The following is a 19,023-nucleotide window of genomic DNA, read 5'->3' as shown; positions in this document are numbered from 1 at the left end:
GATGCCGCTTCACGCCCCAGGATGCCCGTGTCAAGAAGTCCGGTAATAATAGGTGCGGACGAGGATGCGGAGAACCGAGTGTCCTCACACACTACCAGCAGGATTGTTAAATGGCCCAGAGGTACGGGAGATAGTCTTCCAGTTCTTAACGTGGTGACATAGTTACCACCTGACCCAGAATTTCACCCCTAGCTTTATACACAGGAGAGGAAACATGCAGCAGCATTATTCAGAAGATCCAAATGGGGGGAACAGCCCAGATGGCACCTGATGAACGGACATATTATTTTTATTATTCCTGCATAAAAAGGAATGAAGCCCTGATGCTACCGCAGGGTCGAGCTTTGAAAGCGTCATGCCGAGTGACGAGCGAGTCACAGAGGATCATGTATGATGACATTTCTATGAAATGGCCAGGGTGTGTAGATGGTCAACAGGGGTGGAAAGTCCATTAGTGGTTCCTTGATGCTGGGGGGTAGAGAGTTGGGAGGTCATAAAGAGCCCTGAGTTTCCCTCTGGGAGGATTGAAATGTTCCCAGATCGGTTGTGGTGATGGTTTCTGAGTTGGAATGTAGTAAGGCAATGAGGTACCACCACACACGTGTTGTGATGGCCCGAGAAACATTGGCCCTCCAGCAATGCTGCTGCTGAGGAGCAGCCGTTGGAACGTCCTTCGGTTGCTGGTGGGAGTACACAATGGTATGGTCGCTTTGGGAGGTAGCTGGGCAGTTTCTTACAAAAACTAAACCTACTCTTACCTGATAGGATTCAACAGTTTTCCTCCTCAGTATATGCCTGAGGGAATTGAAAACTGTCCATGCAGTTATTGACTAATAATTACCCAAACTTGAAAAGCAGTCAAGATGCCCTCTAGTAGGTGAACGGATAAGCTGGTACATCCAGACAGTGGAATATTCAGCCTCAAAAAGGACGCTGTTGGATTGTAACTGTGGGACACCCCAGAAAAGGCAAGACTGCGGAGACAGTGAAACGATGAGTGATTGCCAGGGTCTGGGAGGGAAGGAGGAATGAATGGGGCAGAGAGGACTTGTAGGCCGGGGAACTCTTGTGTGTGATCCACGGGGGCAGAGACATGTTATCGTGAGTTAGCCTCACGTAGACCGTGGGGTGTGTCGTGTATAATGTGTGTTTGTAGGGTGTGCACAGGAGGGGAGTTTGTGCGGGGTGGGGCAGGGAGGGTATGGGAGCTCTATACTTTCTGCTCCGTCTTGCTGTGAGCAGAAATGGCTCTAAAAAATAAAGTTCATCAGTTTAAAATGCCTGAGGCTAGTCTCATAGTAGCGTGTTGCGGAGGGCACGTGGGTGGGCGGGGCAAGATGGCCCACCGGTCTGTTCTTGCGGGAGCTGCGTAGCGGGTGCACAAGGCTTGTAACGGTCACTTCCGAATCTGGTAGGGGAGGACTCCCCACATCATCAGAACGATGTGTCTCTATGAAACTGCACAAAAGTAGACAGAATAGGACAAGAACTGCTGTGTCAGGCCGCGCTGCGCAGCTCTGGTGGGAGAGAGCCCTCCTGCAGGCGAGAACGTCCGTAACCGGGCCCTCGCATGAGCACAAGGTTTTACTACAGCTTGGACGCTGGTACATCCAGCGTGTTACTCGTGACAGCACTGTGTGTGTGCAAGGACATAGTCACGTTTTAGAGATGCATGTTGTAGTATGTTAGGTGATGTTCTGTTGTTTCTGGGGCTTATTTTCAAGATACGTGGTAGAAAAGCAATGGCTGAAATCAGTGTGGTTGGATCTTGGTGCATCTTGGTGATGGGTACGTGACAGAGTGTTGTACTAGATTCTGAGTTTCGGAGTACATTTGAAAATCTTTATCACTACATATACAGAACCAAAATGGATAAATTACTGTTCTTTAGTTGTTTTTCTTTTTAAAGCAAGGTGTGCACCTTTTTTTTTTTTTTTAAGATTTTATCTATTTATTGGACAGAGAGAGACACAGTGAGAGAGGGAACACAAGCAGGGGGAGTGGGAGAGGGAGAAGTAGGCTTCCCGCTGAGCAGGGACCTGGATGGGAGACTCAGTCCCAGCACCCTGGGATCATGACCTGAGCCAAAGGCAGGAGCTTAACCGACTGAGCCACCAGGCGCCCCAGATAACTGTTCTTTAATAATAACTTGTACCATCGCAAACATTTGAAATGTTTGGTACAGAAAATGTAGGTTTTTCTAAGTTTTAACTTTTTTGTTTCTTCATTTAAATGTATATATTTAAGGAATATGTAGCATATAATATAGATCTTATCTCAATATACATAAATCAGGAACTAAATTTGACCTAGTCTTCCTCTAGGCCCTCTGTGCTGCTTTTACCCTGTGGAAACATGCCACAAATTAGCATTTAAGTTTGGTATTTGTTGTTTTTCTGTTCATAGTGACCATATGTTAGTCTGGGTAATTTCCAGTAAATAAAAAGGAGCAGGGGTAATCAGCATGAGCAGGTGTGAGTGTATAGACTTGAGCCTTAACAGAATTGTAGCTCTCAGAAAAGACCAAAGTATTCCAAAGATAATGCTTTTTCTTTTATTTCACATTTCACTCAGAACACGGAGGTTACGCACACAGCTTTCCTTCTGTGGCTTCATGTGTGTGGTCCCGGGGTCCTTTCCACGCACCCATCACTGTTTCCTACATACCCGTCTTTCCTCCCAGACAGGTCATTACTTTCTGCAGTTAACGTTCTTATCACCTTCTCTGGCTAGTGTTTCAAAATGGTTTTTTTAAGATTTCTTTATTTATTGGAGGGTGTGTGAGGCCATCGGGCAGACTCCCCACTGAGCATAGAGCCTGTGGGGCTCTATTCCTCTGCCCTGAGATCATGACCTGAACCGAAACCAAGACTCAGACGCTTTGCCGGCTGAGCCACCCAGGCACCCCCAAGATGTTTTGATACTGACGTTGAAGCAGGTGTTGTGGAAGTAAAGATCTCTGCACGACTTACGATGAGTGTGACTAGTGTTTCTCCTGTTACCCGGCCTGCCTGTGCTGGGTAGTGATTAATGTCCTCATAACGTTGAAAAGTCCTTTAATATTATCGAGTTGATTTTTTTTAAAGATTTTATTTATATGTCAGAGAGAGAGAGAGGGAGATAGAAAGGTTGAGCACAAACAACAGGAGCAGCAGAGAGAGAGAAGCAGGCTTCCCGCTGAGCAGGGAGCCAATGCAGGGCTTGACTCCAGGACCCCAGGATCGTGACCTGAGTGAAGGCAGACAGTTAATGAGTGAGCCACCCAGGGGTCTCTCGATTAGATTTTTTCTAGTACTTAGAAATTCATGCCAAGAAGCATTGCCGCCGCTCCGGCTTGAGCGCGGTGTGATTCCTTCATGTCGTGCGGCAGCCGGTGACAGAGTTAGGTCCTCAGACTGCTGTCCTGGCCCGTCCACTTCATTACTGTGGTCTGTAAAGGAAATCGGTGACTTCGCGTAGAGACACACGGTTCTCCTGCGTGTCTCATACCTTTGATGGTGGAAGCCATGGAAAAGTCAAGAGACAAGCAGCTGGGAGAGTGTTCTCAAAAAGCAGGGTTGGTCAATACCAGGGTGTGTCAAATACTCTTCTCCATCAGAGGAAAGGTGGTTCGTTAGAGACCCAGGCAGGGGCCATTACTGAAGAAGAAACGCAGGCGTTAACTGTCTAAAAGATACTCAGCCTCACTGCCGATGGGGGCTGGAGATTACAGCTCTCGTCGGCTTCTCTCCGAGACGTTGGCAAGGAGTGTAAGCAGTGGTGAGTAGTGACCGTTGGTAAGTGTACGGGGAGCAGGCGCGCCCTGTGCGGAGTCGGTTGGCCAAACACACGCCCTAGCTGGGCTTGCACGTCAGATAACTTAACACTTAAGAGGCGGTCAAGAGATGTGGGAAAATTCATCCTGACTTTAAGAAATCCTTGATCTTGTATGGCTACCGTGTACTCTGGCTATTTTCCTCCTCTGTTAACTGTTTCTGGAATGTTTACTTTGTGCAAGTGTTGGACTACTAGGTATTTTCAGTAGATTGTCTTATCATTTAAGCAGCCTTCTGAGATGGGTGTTTCTAATCCCGGTTTTGTAGATGTGGAAACTGAGGCCAGAGAGGTTAAATCCATTCATTAGCCAATGGTGAAAGAGGCTCAGCTTAGCGTTAGAACTACGGCCTTAATCACTGTCTGGTTGGATAATTAAGTAATGACTTTGTGATACCCTGTATACCTTAACTTTTATGTTTATTAAAATAATTCCATTTTGGGGACCCCTGGGAGGAACAGTCAGTTGAGCGTCTGGCTCTTGGTTTCGGCTCAGGTCAGGATCCCAGGGTCCTGGGATGGAGCCTGGCATTGGGCTCCCTGCTCAGCCGGGGTCTACTTCTCCCTCTGCCCCTGCCCCAACCCCCACTTGTGCGCCTGCTCTCTCTCGCTCTCTCTCAAATAAGTTTTTAAAGAAATACTTGTTTTTTCTAAGTTAACATTTTAAAATTCAGGGCTTCATTTCCTCACTAGAATGTTAACATCGTAAGTGTAATGCTTTATTGCTTCCTTGGGATGCTAGCCTGACCCACACAGATGCTAACGGGAAGGCTTTCCTCTCTCCCTCTCTCCCCAGAGGACCTGAAGAGGCAGAATGCGGTGTTGCAGGCGGCGCAGGACGACCTGGGGCAGCTGCGGACGCAGCTGTGGGAAGCCCAGGCAGAGGTGGAGAACATCAAGGCCATCGCCACGGTCTCCGAGAACACCAAGCAGGAAGCCATCGATGAAGTGAAGAGACAGTGGAGAGAAGAGGTGGCCTCGCTTCAGGCTGTGATGAAAGGTAAAGACCGAGAACGTTCCGGGAGTGCCGTGGTTTCCTGAGCTCACCGCTGCTGACGGCGGATGGCTGGGCGGCGATCCCGCAGGGTCCTGAGCTCACTTGTGGCTTCCTGCATTGCTGTCGTCAGGGGCGCCATCCTCTCTGGAACGAGGGGAGGCCCGTGGTGCTGTCCTCGGCCTGCCATCTGCCTCTGTCCCGGGTTTGGGACTGGGGGCTTATGGGGGCGTCTGTGGGGCTGCGTTTCCCCGGGGTTGGCAGTGGGGCCAGGCCGGGTGTGTGGGAGGAGCTGGCTGCGTGGACGCGGGGCATGTGTGGGGCGTGTGCGGGGTGGAGACCTCCTGGGGGTTCAGGTCGCTGCTGACACTTCCTGCTGTTTGTGCAGTCCAGCGCGGCCGGGAGTTCGCGTTTTCAGGGGAAGCTGGGATTTGATGTGCCCCTTCACCGTGGTCTCCGAGGTCGGAAGGCGTGGGCCGGAGTCCACGGGCTGGCCGGGCTGCCGGCCTCTGAGTCTGGGGTGAGGGAGCAACTGCGGCTTGGCCTGGCTGCTGTTGGCGCTGGTGCTCCGTGACTCTTGCCTCTCTGGTCAGATGAGGCTGAAACGGAGGAAGTTGCCCCTGAAGCTTTGGGTTCCTGAAATTCATTTCATTCATATTGTGCGTGTGAAATAGTGGTGACTTTCTCTGCCATGTTGGCCTGCGTGTCTTTTTTGCCCTGCTGCTCTGAGAGGCGGCTGGGGACACGAGCCCTGTCTCCAGGTTGGTGGCTGTCCCCTCGGGATGGGTGTAAGCCTCACAGCGGCCGGCAACAGTGGCTCACCCTTGCAGGAGTCCCGTTCCTCCCTCAGAAGCAGCAGCCCGGAAGCAGGGACTCTGGGCCAGTTAGAGCCTCTGCGATGGCACGCGTGTCCCCGGGCCTTCGGTCCTCGTGGTTCTCCATCCCTTAGCACAGGGCTTTCAACACCATCCTCCTCACGGCTGAAAAGTGGCCGCTGCACCTTCCGTCCACCTCAGAGAAGCAAACGTTTTCTCGAAGCCTCCAGCATGTACCCGTCCCGTTTACTGAGGGGCGTGGTTGCCCATAACTACAAAGGCAGCTGGAGAATCTGGTTTCTAAACTGGGCCACTGAGATCTTAACAGAATTGGGGTTTTGTGGGGCAGGAGCGAGGGATGGAAGTTAGTGGCCGCCAGCAGTGTGTCTCCCGGAATGCTGTACGATTATACTGACAGTGAAGCCATTTGATGAGGACCGTGTAGACTCCTCTTGGTGTAGAGTCTCGAGACCCAGGGCACTGTCGCAGATGCATATCCCTATCCCCCACGTCTCAGGCTGTGGGTGGGGTGATGGTCCTGTTGGGGTCGCAGCCAGAGCCTGCGTGTGCCCGTAGAGGTGTGGCGGAGGCTGGCCTGCTCGGCTGTGCTCTGCTGTGGGGCCTGGCACCGGCGGGGCTGGACCTTCCCCGGGCTTTCCCCGTCCGGGAGGGAACATTCAGTTCCTGCCGGTCGTGAGGATTAGATGAGCTTCAGAGCCGTCAGTGGAGAGAGAACCAGAAATCTCACCGTGGGTTTCGTTGTTTTGTGTGACCTGCTTCCCGTGGTGGGTGCGCCCCGACCCACGCTGTGTGGTGCCTCCCGCAGAGACCGTGCGCGACATCGAGCACCAGTTCCACGTGCGGCTGGAGCAGGAGCGTGGCCAGTGGGCGCAGTACCGTGAGTCCGCCGAGCGCGAGATTGCCGAGCTGCGGCGGCGGCTTTCCGAGGGCCAGGAGGAGGAGAACCTGGAAAACGAAATGAAAAAGGTACGAGGGAGTGTCCTCGCCTGCAGGGGCATCCGATCTGCGTGCGCACGCAGGGGCTCTGGTCTGCGACGGGGGCTGCTTGCATGCAGGGTGCAGGGCTTTCTCGCCTGACGCGCGGGACAGCCATGCGGCCACCAGCCTCCTGCCTCTGACGCGTGTCCCCGCCGCAGCTCTGCCGGTCACCTGGCCCCGCGTGCGTGTCTCCCTGTCTGTCGCACACACAGTTTCCCTGTGTGTCGTGTGTGCTGTTGCTGCCTCTCTGTCCCCGCTGGCGGGGGAGCTCCGCGGGGGCGGGAGTCTTGTTTGCTGGTGGAGCCTGCGGACTCGTGCTTGTGTCCGGCACGCCGGCGCCGCATGACTGTTAGTGGGTCTGACCCGGACCTGGACACCAGATGGTGGTGATCTGTCTTTCCCAGCACGCGGTGGTTCCCGCACGAGGGCTGCGCCGCCTGCCACGCTGAACACCGTGCGGCGGGTGCCTGAGCTGGGCAGGAGGGCCAGGGTTCCCCCTCAAGAGGAAAGCCGGAAAGCTTTTTGGCCTGTGTAGTTAGATGAACTTTCCCTTTACTAATGGAGGCACAGTCATGTATTGTAAGGCACATATTATGTAAAATAATGGCTGGAATTTTTTTTTTTTAAATTTATTTATTTGACAGATCACAGGTAATCAGAGAGTCAGGTAGAGAGAGAGGAGGAGGAGGCAGGCTCCCCACTGAGCAGAGAGCCTGATGCGGGACTCGATCCCAGGACCCTGAGACCATGACCTGAGCCGAAGGCAGAGGCTTTAACCACTGAGCCACCCAGGTGCCCCGGGAATTGGTTTTTTTGATGTCATTCGGATTAATCATTCCCTCTGGTCCCTCAGTCCATACAAGGACACTTTGTGTTTTTAGAAGGTTGTTTGGTTTTTCTAATAACATAAAAGTCATCTGAGAACCCGAGTAGAAGCTTCAAACATGAAAAATGGTTTTTTCCGTTCCATCTTGTTCCAGGACAAGCCTGTAACTCAGCGTTTCCATGAGGACCTGAGTGTATCTCGGTGGCCGCTAGAGTCACTTAGTCCTGTGACAGTGTGCTCCACGGCAGGCCCCGTGTCTGGTGCTGTCACTGGGAGTTCTAGCCCACGTCCTAACAGGAGATCGTTATGGTTTTCATTCTTCTGATACGTTCACATCCTTGATTTTCACAAGCTGCCACTTCTTGTCGTTCTTAAAATTTGTTTTATTTGTAAGATAAACTTTATTTTTTAGAATGGTTTTTGATTTCCAGAAACACTGTGAAGGTAGTAGAGAGTCCCATATGCCCCACTCCTGACTTCCCCCGTTACTAGGATCTGCTGTCAGTGTAGTTTGTTTGTCACAACTGACAAACCAGGGTCAATTCGTTCTTACTAACCCGAGTCCATGCTCATCAGTTTTTACTTCACATCCTTTTTTATGTTCTAAGATCTCTTGCACGAAAGCACATTGCATGATGCCATGTGGCTTCTCTCAACTGTGACAGTTTTTGCAATTATCCTTGTTGTTGTTGTTGTTCAAAAGCAAATCTAAAAATCTGTTTAATAAAATGGAACACCCGGGGCGCTTGGGTGGCTCAGTGGGTTAAGCCTCTGCCTTTGGCTCAAGTCATGATCTCTGGGTCCTGGGATCGAGCCCTGCATTGGGCTTTCTGCTCAGTGGGGAGCCTGCTTCCCCCCTCTCTCTTCCTGCCTCTCCGCCTACTTGTGATCTCTGTCTGTCAAATAAATAAAATCTTAAAAAAAATGTAACACCCAGACATAAAAACAATTCTAAGAAAATTCATAAAGGAAGGCCATGTCCTTATTTCATTGTTTATAAAAAATGAGCCTATGAGAAGTGTAATTGGTACGAAATTCTTACAAGCTGTTGGCCTGGAAGAGAAGCGTGAAAGGGAAACCTGTTCCGTCTTCCGGTCAGTGCCGCTCTAGAGGTGCAGCCTGGCAGTAAAGCAGAGGAAAGAAAGAAAAAGTCATATGGGTCGACTTCATCCATGAAATCATTGCATCTGGATGACACTTTCTTTTTGTTATTGTATTTTTTTCCCTAAATTAAAAAAAATTTAATTCCAGTGTGGTTCACACACAGTGTTACCCTAGTTCAGGTGAACGGTGCTTCTGTGTCTCGCCTATGCTCATCACTGCCACAAGTGCCCTCCTTAATGAGTTTTTCCTTTTTTTTTTTTTTTTAAGATTTTATTTATTTATTTGACAGAGCATGAAAGAAGGAACACAAGCAGGGAGAGGGGGAGAGAGAGAAGCAGGCTCCCTGCTGAGCAGGGAGTCCAACTCCGGGCTCCATCCCAGGACCCTGGGATCATGCCTGAGCCGAAGGCAGATGCTTAGGGGACTGAGCCACCAGAGGGCCCTGAGTTTTCCTTGTTTTTAATGACCTTTCTGCCATTTAAAAAAAAATCATCTTTACAAGTTTTGTTTATAATGATATGCAACACGTGTGGGGTCATCGTTATATCGGCACATAGCTCAGTCTGTGTTAAAGTCTTTGTTTCTTCCCTCCTCTATCAGCAGGCCTCTGTAGGTATCCCAGATTAGCCTTGACTGAAGATATTTTAAGCTCCTATGTCTTTTCCAAACAGGACTTAGTTAAAAATAAAATAAATGATGAAATGACTCTTCAAGGACTGGAAAACCAAGCGAGTCCCTCTTTTCTGAGAGAGATGTTTTTTAGGGAAAATTTCCATGCATATTTGGGCATATATGATATTTTCCCTATCATGAACGTTTAAGGGTAAACTAGAGCTCTTTTAAATTTAACAAATAAGGTTAATTTTCATTTTCACTAGAAGGGAAAAAGCTAACTTTCTGAGTCTACTTTTGTTTCTGTGTGTATATATACACGTACATATATGTACACATTATATACGCATACGCCCATATATATACACACACCCATTATACACACTTATACGCTTATATACATTATATACACATATCACATGCATGTATACTTATGTAATGTGTATTATGTATACAATGTATATATATTATGAAAATCAAGTTTCTTACCAGTTTACTAATTTATGGATATTTCCTTTTTTAATCTATGTTTTTGAGAATGAAAGATAGAAAACAATATGATAGTATTAGGAGTCATTCTTTGGGTTTGTCTCATTTAGATATCAAAAGTAAAGTATTACATAAATTACCCCTTAAAATAACAAAGTTGGAAGGTTTTTTTATAGCAACATAATTTTCCAAAATTTTAGAAAATACGTTGTTGTATTTATGTTTAAAAATGAATCAATCCTTTCATCCAGCCATTTCGTGAGAAATATGGTCTCATGAATTTAGTAACTAAAATTATGAAAATGAAAGTATTATGTGTGTTTCCTTTTATATATCGGGTCTTTTCCAGTTAATTGATTTAAAGAATCAGATCTGTTATAGTGAATCCATTTTCCTACTTCCCAGTTTCTAAGTGGAACATTGGGGAAAATCGTGATGATGACTTGAGATGCAGAGTCATGTGACGTTGGAAAGTCAGACGTGGTTCCGTTTAGCTGGCGCTCACACGGCACCCGGTAGGCCACTCGCTGTACTGAGTTTCACAGTGGAGGAGTCAGCGTTTCTTGGAAAAGCAGTGAACCAGTAAGTCAGGGTATTTCATTCTTTTTAACTGTAGGCTCAAGAGGATGCCGAAAAGCTTCGGTCTGTGGTGATGCCCATGGAGAAGGAGATTGCGGCTCTGAAGGACAAACTGACAGAGGCGGAAGACAAGGTTAAAGAGCTGGAGGCCTCCAAGGTCGTGAGATGCTGTAGCTCGTTCCCTGAACCTGGGGCCCTGACCTAATGCCATGAGCAAAGTTAGAGTCACTGTGGGGGTAAAAACTGGAATTCAGACTGTGTGTCTTAAAATCTTGCTTTCTTTAAAATGCAAAGGAGAAAAACGCTTGGGGAGGATTTTGTCCTGATGGGTGTTTCAGACGATGACCGGAGCAGTGCTCCTGCTGCTCTGTGAGCTGCGGTTGTGTTCATGTTCATGTCAGAGCGAGGCCTGGTCTGATTCACTTTCTTATCAAGGAAAATGAGCTCTTGGAAGTTGATTTCTTTTCCTGATGTGAGTCCCAGAATCGATGGCGTAGAGGTGACGTAGTTACAGTGCAGCTGCATCTGTTGGCCATAAAGGTACAACCGAGGAAATACAGAGGGAATGTTGAAAATGGTGATAATTAAAAGAGAGTAGGAAAGAAAGAAAAAAAGATAGTAAACAACAACAACAAAAAAGGTAGTAAACAAAAGCACAGCATAGGAATGTAGGAAGGGGGACTAAACGTCATCGCCTACTAAAGTAGATGGGATTAAAAAAAAAATCTAAATTTGTATTGCTTATAATAGACTGGAAATAAAACTGCAAGATAAGACTGAGGATAGAGGGGTATCTAAAGACACGCCACCCAAATTCTAACCGAAAGAAAGCTGATGTAGTAACTGTGATATGAAGCGTCCAGGATGTAGGGGAAGGAGTGTGGTGATGGAGGGACCCCCACCTCAGAATTCATCAGTGAGCCCTGACGGTCATTCTCGAGGGCACCAGACACACCTGAAAATTCGTGAACTAAGAGGGACAGTTACAAGGGGGAAATTAACGTGCACAGTTCTGGTAGGAGAGTGAGGCTGATCGTAGCCAGTGGTCATGTGAGAAGAGGAAAATGTGAGCAGGAATGTAGGGGTTTGAGCAGTCTGATTAATAACTTAGGCGTAGCAGATTGGTAAGAGAGAGACTGTGTCTTTCTGCAGTAGCGGAGGCTCAGCTGGGGACCTTGAGCAACTGACACATCTTACTGCGCTTTGCTTTTCTCAGCTGTAAAATGGGGGCAGTGGTACCCCCCATAAGGCCACTGATAGGGTTATGTGAGTCTGCAGGTGTGAAGCCTGGAAGGTCCTGCCCGGATAAAGTAACTGTTAGGTTCAGGTGCATGAAGCTTTTCACAGCGTCACAGAGGAAGTGCCGAGAAACTTTGTTGTGTAAACTCAAGTCTGTTGTTATGCCAAAAATACTGTTGTGTGAACTCAGCTGTCTGACCACAGGCCATTAAATTATCTCCAGTAAAATGGTCACTAAAATAAAATGGAGATCAGAAAAAAAAAAAACCCTCATGGAAAAAGGCATGGTAAAATAGTTAAAGTGATTTGAATGTTTCACTCCAGATTCCAGACAGGCGGACAGTAGCACAGACAGCAGGAATATAGGGAAGTAATGTACTGCAGAGCAGAAACGGTGAAATAGAAAAGCAAAAGAAAAACTGAGAATGTCAGTGTAATGGGAAAAATGGGCAAACCGGTAAGAAAGACAAAACTTCCATTAAGACTGATCAGGGGGGCCCTGGGTGGCTCAGTCGGTTAGGCGTCCCACTCTTGATTTTGACCCAGCAAGACCCGATGCAGAGACGGCATCAGTCCTGAATGGGGGCAGTGAGGCTGACAGTTGTTCGTGTAGAAAAGCAAGAGGATGTGCCGGTAGATGTTAGACTCAGCAGCAGTTCAAGAAAGTTGTGCCAACAAGATCAACGTAAAAAATCATATTCTCCAGTAATCCATCCAAGTAAAGAATGTAATGGGTGAAAAAAGTCCCATTTATAGTAATAAAAACAAAAACAAACGGCTCCTCCCCCTACCCCCACCGAAAAACCCAAAATCAACTCTGCGTTGTCCAGTTGTAGGTACCTGAGAAAGTTAAACATAAGTGGGTACGATCGTTGTGGAAAGAGCTATGACGAAGGCCTGAGCACATATGTGTCCCTCAGGGACAAGACAGTGGGCTTCTTATGTCTTACAGCGCAGGGAGTGTATCCCCAAATTCATCTGAGTTCAAAAATCCCACTCTGAATACAGTGGGGTTTAATAAGGAACTTGGAAGGAGGCAGGTTGCCCTGCCTACCAGACGTTAAGACTTACAGTGAAGCCACTGTCATTCAGATGGCTTGTTCCTGGTTTGGGGACAGTCAGGGGACCAGTGGAGCAGAATCGAGAGCTCAGCAGAGCCTTGTGTGTGTGAGAGTTTGGTACGGGACGGCTCGCCTTGCGCAGCTGCGGGAAGGAAGGGATTGTTAAAGCATAGCCTTTTTAGGAGCGCCCGGGTGGCTCAGTCACTTGACTGTCCCGACTCTTGATCTCAGCTCAGGTCTTGATCTCAGGGTCATGAGTTCAAGCCCCGCGTCAGGCTCCATGCTGGCTGTGGAGCCTACTTAAAAAAATAAGTAAAATAGCCTTTTAAAATTGTTTTACCCCCCCTTTTTTAAAGAGAGAGAGTATGAGTTTGGGGGGAGCGGCAGAAGGAGAGAGAGGGAGTCTTAAGCTGACTCCACACTGAGCAGGGAGCCTGATGTGGGGCTTGATCCCATGATCTGAAATCATGACCTGAGCCAAAATCAAGAGTTAGGCTCCCCTACGTAGTTTTAAATACAGAATAAACTGAAATTAGCTTTCTACCTCATACTTACCAAAAATTAATTTCAATGAATTAAAGACCAAAGATTGAAAAATCTTTAAAACTTTTAGATCCTAAGAAAAGATGTTATTTGGGATAGAAAAACATTTAAAAATTTTTTTAAATTTAGGGAGCATGAACAAACGTGAACACGAGTGGGGGAGAGACGGGAGAGGAAGAGGGATGGGTGGACTCCACGCTGAGCTCATAGGGCTCGATCTCCCAATCCTGAGATCATGACCTGAGCTGAAAGCAAGTCGGATGCTTAAGGGACACCACCACCCAGGTGCCCCCCAAATGCTTCTTAAATCAGAGATAGAAATACTGGGAAAGAGAAGTTGGACAGATTTGGCTACACTAGAATATAAATCTTCCTTATTAAAAGATGCTGCAGAGGTTGCACAGAGAAGGTGTGGGCTGCTCAGCACATGTGCCTGACAATTAGTACCCAGAGTCGGTCAGGGCCACGCAGTCCGTGAGGGCCAGCCGTGCACAGACCGGTAAAGCACACGAGTGAGCAGTTCAGCTGGGAGGGAAGAGAGGCGTCCCAGAATGTGGGAAGACCTCGGCCTCACTGCGAGTCGGGGAAGCGTGAGCGAGGGGGATGCGTTCGCAGCCTCTCCAGAGTGTAAGTGTCACTGGGCAGACGGGTCACATTTTTTCCGCCATGGGAGTGTGCAGACTCTCGCGCTTTAAGCTGCTGCTGTCAGGTTGGAGACTCACGTGGGGTGCCCAACCCCTGCGGTCGCGGGGACACGCTCACAGCGGCCCGCACCCATCTGCGGTGCTCACAGCCCCCAGCGCGTCCCGTGCCGGCTACTGCGGCCCACTCAGCCTGTGCCCACTGCTGACCTCTTGTGTTAATGGTCTAGGAGTACCGACGCCTGAAAACACGTCAGCTGGCATGTTCACGCTGGGGGAAATAGGAAGTTAAAAGGCATGAAGATAACCTTGAAAGTGAAATTAGACATAGCCATTTGAAAATGTGGACATACATAAATGGCCAAAATTTCGGATGGATAGTATATAAGACAGGGTAAAACAAGTGATTCACACTATGGGGCAAGACTGTTTTATTTTGGTTATAACTATTTCAGATGTTAGACTATCTTGTTAATATTTGAATATTACAGTTAAACAGAAACAAGGCATTTTTAAAAGAAGTGATTTTATTTATTTATTTATTTAAAGATTTTATTTATTTATTTGACAGAGATCACAAGTAGGCAGAGAGGGGAAGCAGGCTCCCTGCTGAGCAGAGAGCCTGATGCGGGACTCAATCCCAGGACCCTGAGATCATGACCCGAGCTGAAGGTAGACGCTTAACCCACGGAGCCACCCAGGCGCGCCTAAAAGACGTGATTTAAAAAAAACATTCACACTGGCCTTCAAGTTAGCGTTTATCACAGTACGAGAGTAGTTATTTTTCCTGTCATGACTTCCTCTTTTTTCTGTCCGGTACATGTGTCCATGAAGATGGGCCCTTTTCATAAATTCAAGGCATTTGGAACTACTACACCAGAAGTCAAAGAAAAGCACATTTATAAGAGTGTGGCACTACTTGTTACCTTTAGGAATTAACTACTGTTTAAAGACCCCTGCACGACACAGTGTTACTGAGAATGTGACAAAATTATTCCAGGCACATGCTGCTCTGGGAATGCAGATTAGAGCTGGCTGTTTGGGACGCGAGGGACAAAGCTGCCACACGTCTTCTCCGTTGTGTACTCACTCGGCGATACGATTACGGAGAACACTGACAATTAATCATGTTGCTTTCCTACTTTTCTATAGCAACTATGTGTTTGTAGTATAACTAAAAAGTTCAACTTAACTTTTAAAATTGCACATAAAACGTAAATAGACGTGTCAATTATTTTCTAGCGCATCCAGAACTTACCAGCATACCCGCAGCAGAAGTGCCGCGGGTTTTCGTTTCCTAGAACTGCGTTTTGTTTCAGGTTAAGGAGCTGAATCATTATCTGGAAGCTGAGAAATCTTGCAGGACTGACCTGGAGATGTACGTGGCTGTTCTGAACACCCAGAAATCCGTCCTGCAGGAGGACGCGGAGAAGCTGCGGAAGGAATTGCATGAGGGTGAGCACGGGTTCTGTGTCTTTCTAGTCTCGTCTCTAAGGAAAGTCGGTACCGATTACAACCAGTAACAAATCCCATACTCCAGCATAACGGTGATGCACTTGAAGCTTCGCGTGTGGTTCGAATGTTCTCCTGAGGAGCTGGAGCCGTGAGGGCCCCTCGAGATATGAGGGTCGTCAGCATCCCCTCTGTCCTTGAGGACTCCGGGCATGAGCTCTGGACAGAAAGACAAGAGGGCTAGAAGCTCTGCTTAAACAGCTTTTGCCCCCAGACTCACTTTGATGGAGGTGGGTCAGCAAGAGTGAGCGTGGACAGAGGCGGGCGGTGTGTTCCGGCGGCCTCACGTAGCGTCCCTGCTTGTAAGGGACAGTTTTGACCTCTGGCCTTGTGGCGGAATTCCACAGAAATGGACTCTGTTTCCTCTGGCCTAGGGAAGAAGTCTTATCTTTTCCCCATTAAAATAAAGATAGTTTTTTCTTTCTTTTTTTTTTTTTTTTTAAGATTTTAGTTATTTGTCAGAGAGAGAGTACAAGTTGGTGGAGGGGCAGAGGGAGAGGGAGACCCCCGCTGAGCAGGGAGCTGGACCTGGGACTCGATCCCAGGACCCTGAGATCATGACCTGACCCGAAGGCAGACACTTCCCTGGGGTTCTTAACCTTCTTGTGTCACGGACTCCTTTGGCAGTCTTGTGAAACCCTCTTAGGATCCTGTTTTTAATCCCTGAAATAGAAAATACAAAAGAAAACTCTTGCATTATGAAACAGTCATGGAAACGTAAGTGGCCGATCTTCCGGTACAGTAACAGTGTGCCGTTCTGTTGATGCGCTCGTGGCCAAGGTTTGGTGGCGGGGCTGGTCACGGCCGCAGTGTGGAAGCAGTGCCGAGCATCGGGGCCGTGTGGGGGTTCCTGCGGCCATCGTGTGGAGACGCGGCCGTGGCTCCGGCTTCCGTTGGCCGCCGGCTCGCAGGTGCTGTCCTCCTTCCTGGGCTGGGCTGCCCATACTGCGCGTCTTCACAGGAAGCAGTACGTTCCAGGGAGAGGCTAGTGGTCACACACATCTACCGTCTTCCTCCTCTAGATGCACGGACTCCTGAGGCCTTGTGCGCGTTGTGTGTTGTACTGGGAGCCCTTTCACAGGCGAGTGTGGGACTGGGTGAGAGTCCTGCGGTGAATACTGTCAGTCTGTCAGGTGCCGAGGGACACAGAGCCGTTCCGTCGGTAATTGAGGCTTGCGTGTTTGGCGTTTTCCCCCCAAATAGTGGCAAGGTGAAATTCTGTAAGCCCACAGTATTATTTCTTAAAATGTTAGGAGAATAACCCAAAGTTTGAGCAGGTCTTTGGTTTTCAGGAAGCACTTTTCGGATGTGGTGCTGCGTCAAAAAGACACGCAGACTCTGAGAGCATCCAAAGAAATAGGACTTTCTGTTTAAATGACATGCCCCAAGCCTTCCTAACTATCTGGAAGGTATCTGAGAAGTTTCATTAATGAGCAGGGGCATAATTTCCATCTGGAAACACACACCAAAACTAGTGCTTAACGGAGGAGAAGGTACAGCGTGAGCAGCCGTGTGACTTACAGCCCGAATTGGGAGAATTAGCCAAGTTAGTGCTGTGGCCTCCCCGGGACCGGCTCGCGGGTGCACTGGGAGGGGACGGTGCACGGGTGGGCTTCTTGAAAGAAGGTGTGAAGGGGGGCTGTGACCCACAGGTGGGTGTTTGTCCGGTGGCCAGAGATGAGCCTGATGTTCAAGGCCATTTGAACGTGCTACAGCAAGGTCACGGAGTGGGAGAAATTCGTTCAGCAAAGTTAGGATACCAGGGGCATGGGAGAAGTGGGAGCCAGATTGTGGCCGCCTTAGGCTGATGGCTTGGGATTTACCAGATGGGCGGGAAGGAGCTCATGAAGGGCTTTGAAAATGTTTTTCTTTTGGGCTTCCTGCCCAGTGGGGAGCCTGCTTCTCCCTCTGTGTCTGTCTCCCTCCCTCCCTCTCTCTCTGTCTCTCATCAATCAATAAATAAATCTTTAAAAAAAAAAACGTTTTTCTTAAATAACAGCTTTATGGAGATATAATTCACATGCCATGAAGCTCACTCTTTTAAAGGCTACTGTACTCACAGAGCTGTGCACTGTCGTCACTGTCTGATTCCAGTTTCCCAGCAGGACGTTCTGTCCTCATTACTCGTCACTTCCTTACTCGTCACTTCCTTTTCTCTCGCTCTCCCAGCCCCTGGCAGCCCTGGTCTGCCTGTCTGTACAGATTTACCTCTTCTGGGCTTCTGTGTAAATGGCATTATACAGCATGTGGCCTTGTGTTTGGCTTTCCTGAAGGGCTTGAAACTTGAGAGTGGTCATAAAGATTTTGTACTTAAGACGTCCGTTTGACAGTGGTGTGGAGGGTAGGCCAGGGCGCAAAGATGAACGGCAGGACACGTACCAGTTGTTTGAGTCGTGAGAGCTGGTCTGAGGCGGGTGGCAGACGAGGGCTGTGTCCCCCGCACCAGAGGGAGCTCGTAGCTCCTGTCACGGAGGCAGTGGGTGGGATGAGGTACCGCAGCTGCAGGGGTTGTCTCTGGTTTCTGGCTTGAGTGACTGGGTAATGCCACCCACCGGTTCGTCGGTACAGGCTGGCCAAGCAGGGGCGTGTGGGCCGTACCCACTGATACAGAGAACCTTCGCCTTGTCCTGAGCCATCAGAGCTGTGTGGGCTCAGGAGGGACATCTGGGTAACAGACTTGTCAGAATGTCTCTAAAGTCACTGAGTCACGGTTATCATACTTGTGGCTTTCAGAGCAGTGTCTCCCAAAGGGTGTTCCCCAGAACTGCCCTTGTCACATGAGTGGCACTGTGGGGAGGACTTGGTGGTCAAAGGAGTTGGGGAACTGCTGTGTTCTGTATCCTCCTCCAGGAGAACACAGGCACGAGCACAGGTGCTGGGCTCAAAGTCCTGCAGTGAAGGACCCTGTAAAAATTTATCTAAGCAGGGTTTCTAATGCTCCTTGGGCACAGAAATCCTTTTCTCACGTGTCGCTGTTCCAGGGAGCATGCTTTACGAGCCTGTGAGAGCGGACGGCTGCCCTGTGTCCGGTTGCCGGTGGCCCCTCGGTGCTTGTGCACCACGGAGTCCCAGCTGGGGCAGACCGCTGGCCGGACCTGGTCGAGGGGCCCTGGTTCCTGCCGTCGCCTGCCGTTAAAACCCGGTGTTTCTGATTGGGGGTTCCCAAACAGTGTGTCATCTCTTGGAGCAAGAGCGACAGCAGCACAACCAGCTGAAACACACATGGCAGAAGGCCAACGACCAGTTTCTGGAGTCGCAGCGTCTGCTCATGCGGGACATGCAGCGCATGGAGGCTGTGCTCACGGCGGAGCAGCTGCGGCAGGTGGAGGAGCTGAAGAAGCGAGACCAGGTGAGCCGCGCTGCGGACGCCCCCCCCCACTCCCCCGCCGCTGCCCCCTCGCAGGCTTGTCCCGAGCCCGCGGGCCTCCACGCCCTTTCCAAATATGCACTAGCTGCGTTGGAGGGATTTTGCTTTTCAGCTTTGGAGAGGGCCTTGTCTGTGGGAAAAGAACGGCTTTACCTTGGTCCTCTTTGGAAGCTGCGGGACGCGGTGGTTCACGGTTCTGAGAAGCTCTCTCTCCGCGGTGCTGTCCAGTTCTCCCGGGCTGTGGGATTGTGTGGATCCAGGTCCCGTCTGTGGTGACATGGCTCTGAAAGCCTCGTTGGATGGTGACGGCACGGGACGGCGGCTGCCACAGACAGGAGTTCTGAGGGTGCCCAGAGAGCCTGCATTCTCCTTACCTTTTGAAACCCTGTCTGAGCCACACGAGCAACCCCCAGACACATCTGAGGTCAG

The 19,023-nt window shown here is 49.3% G+C and overlaps 1 protein-coding gene across 2 annotated transcripts in view; it reads left to right on the top strand.

Annotated features, from left to right (window-relative positions):
- Positions 1 to 19,023, top strand: part of RABEP1 (rabaptin, RAB GTPase binding effector protein 1) — an 88,321-nt gene that overhangs the window by 45,265 nt on the left and 24,033 nt on the right. For both annotated transcript variants that reach the window (XM_032840034.1, XM_032840035.1), the window contains exons 3-7: positions 4,610 to 4,813; positions 6,449 to 6,609; positions 10,269 to 10,388; positions 15,035 to 15,170; positions 18,398 to 18,576. In XM_032840034.1, coding sequence (XP_032695925.1) covers positions 4,610 to 4,813; positions 6,449 to 6,609; positions 10,269 to 10,388; positions 15,035 to 15,170; positions 18,398 to 18,576 — 800 coding nt within the window. The remainder of the gene's footprint in view (positions 1 to 4,609; positions 4,814 to 6,448; positions 6,610 to 10,268; positions 10,389 to 15,034; positions 15,171 to 18,397; positions 18,577 to 19,023) is intronic.

Source organism: Lontra canadensis, unplaced genomic scaffold, assembly GCF_010015895.1.
Source record: "Lontra canadensis isolate GAN:19392208 unplaced genomic scaffold, GSC_riverotter_1.0 scaffold110, whole genome shotgun sequence".
Lineage (NCBI taxonomy): Eukaryota > Metazoa > Chordata > Mammalia > Carnivora > Mustelidae > Lontra > Lontra canadensis.
Note: the sequence above shows the minus strand (reverse complement) of the source record. Positions and strands in the feature narration are given on the sequence as shown.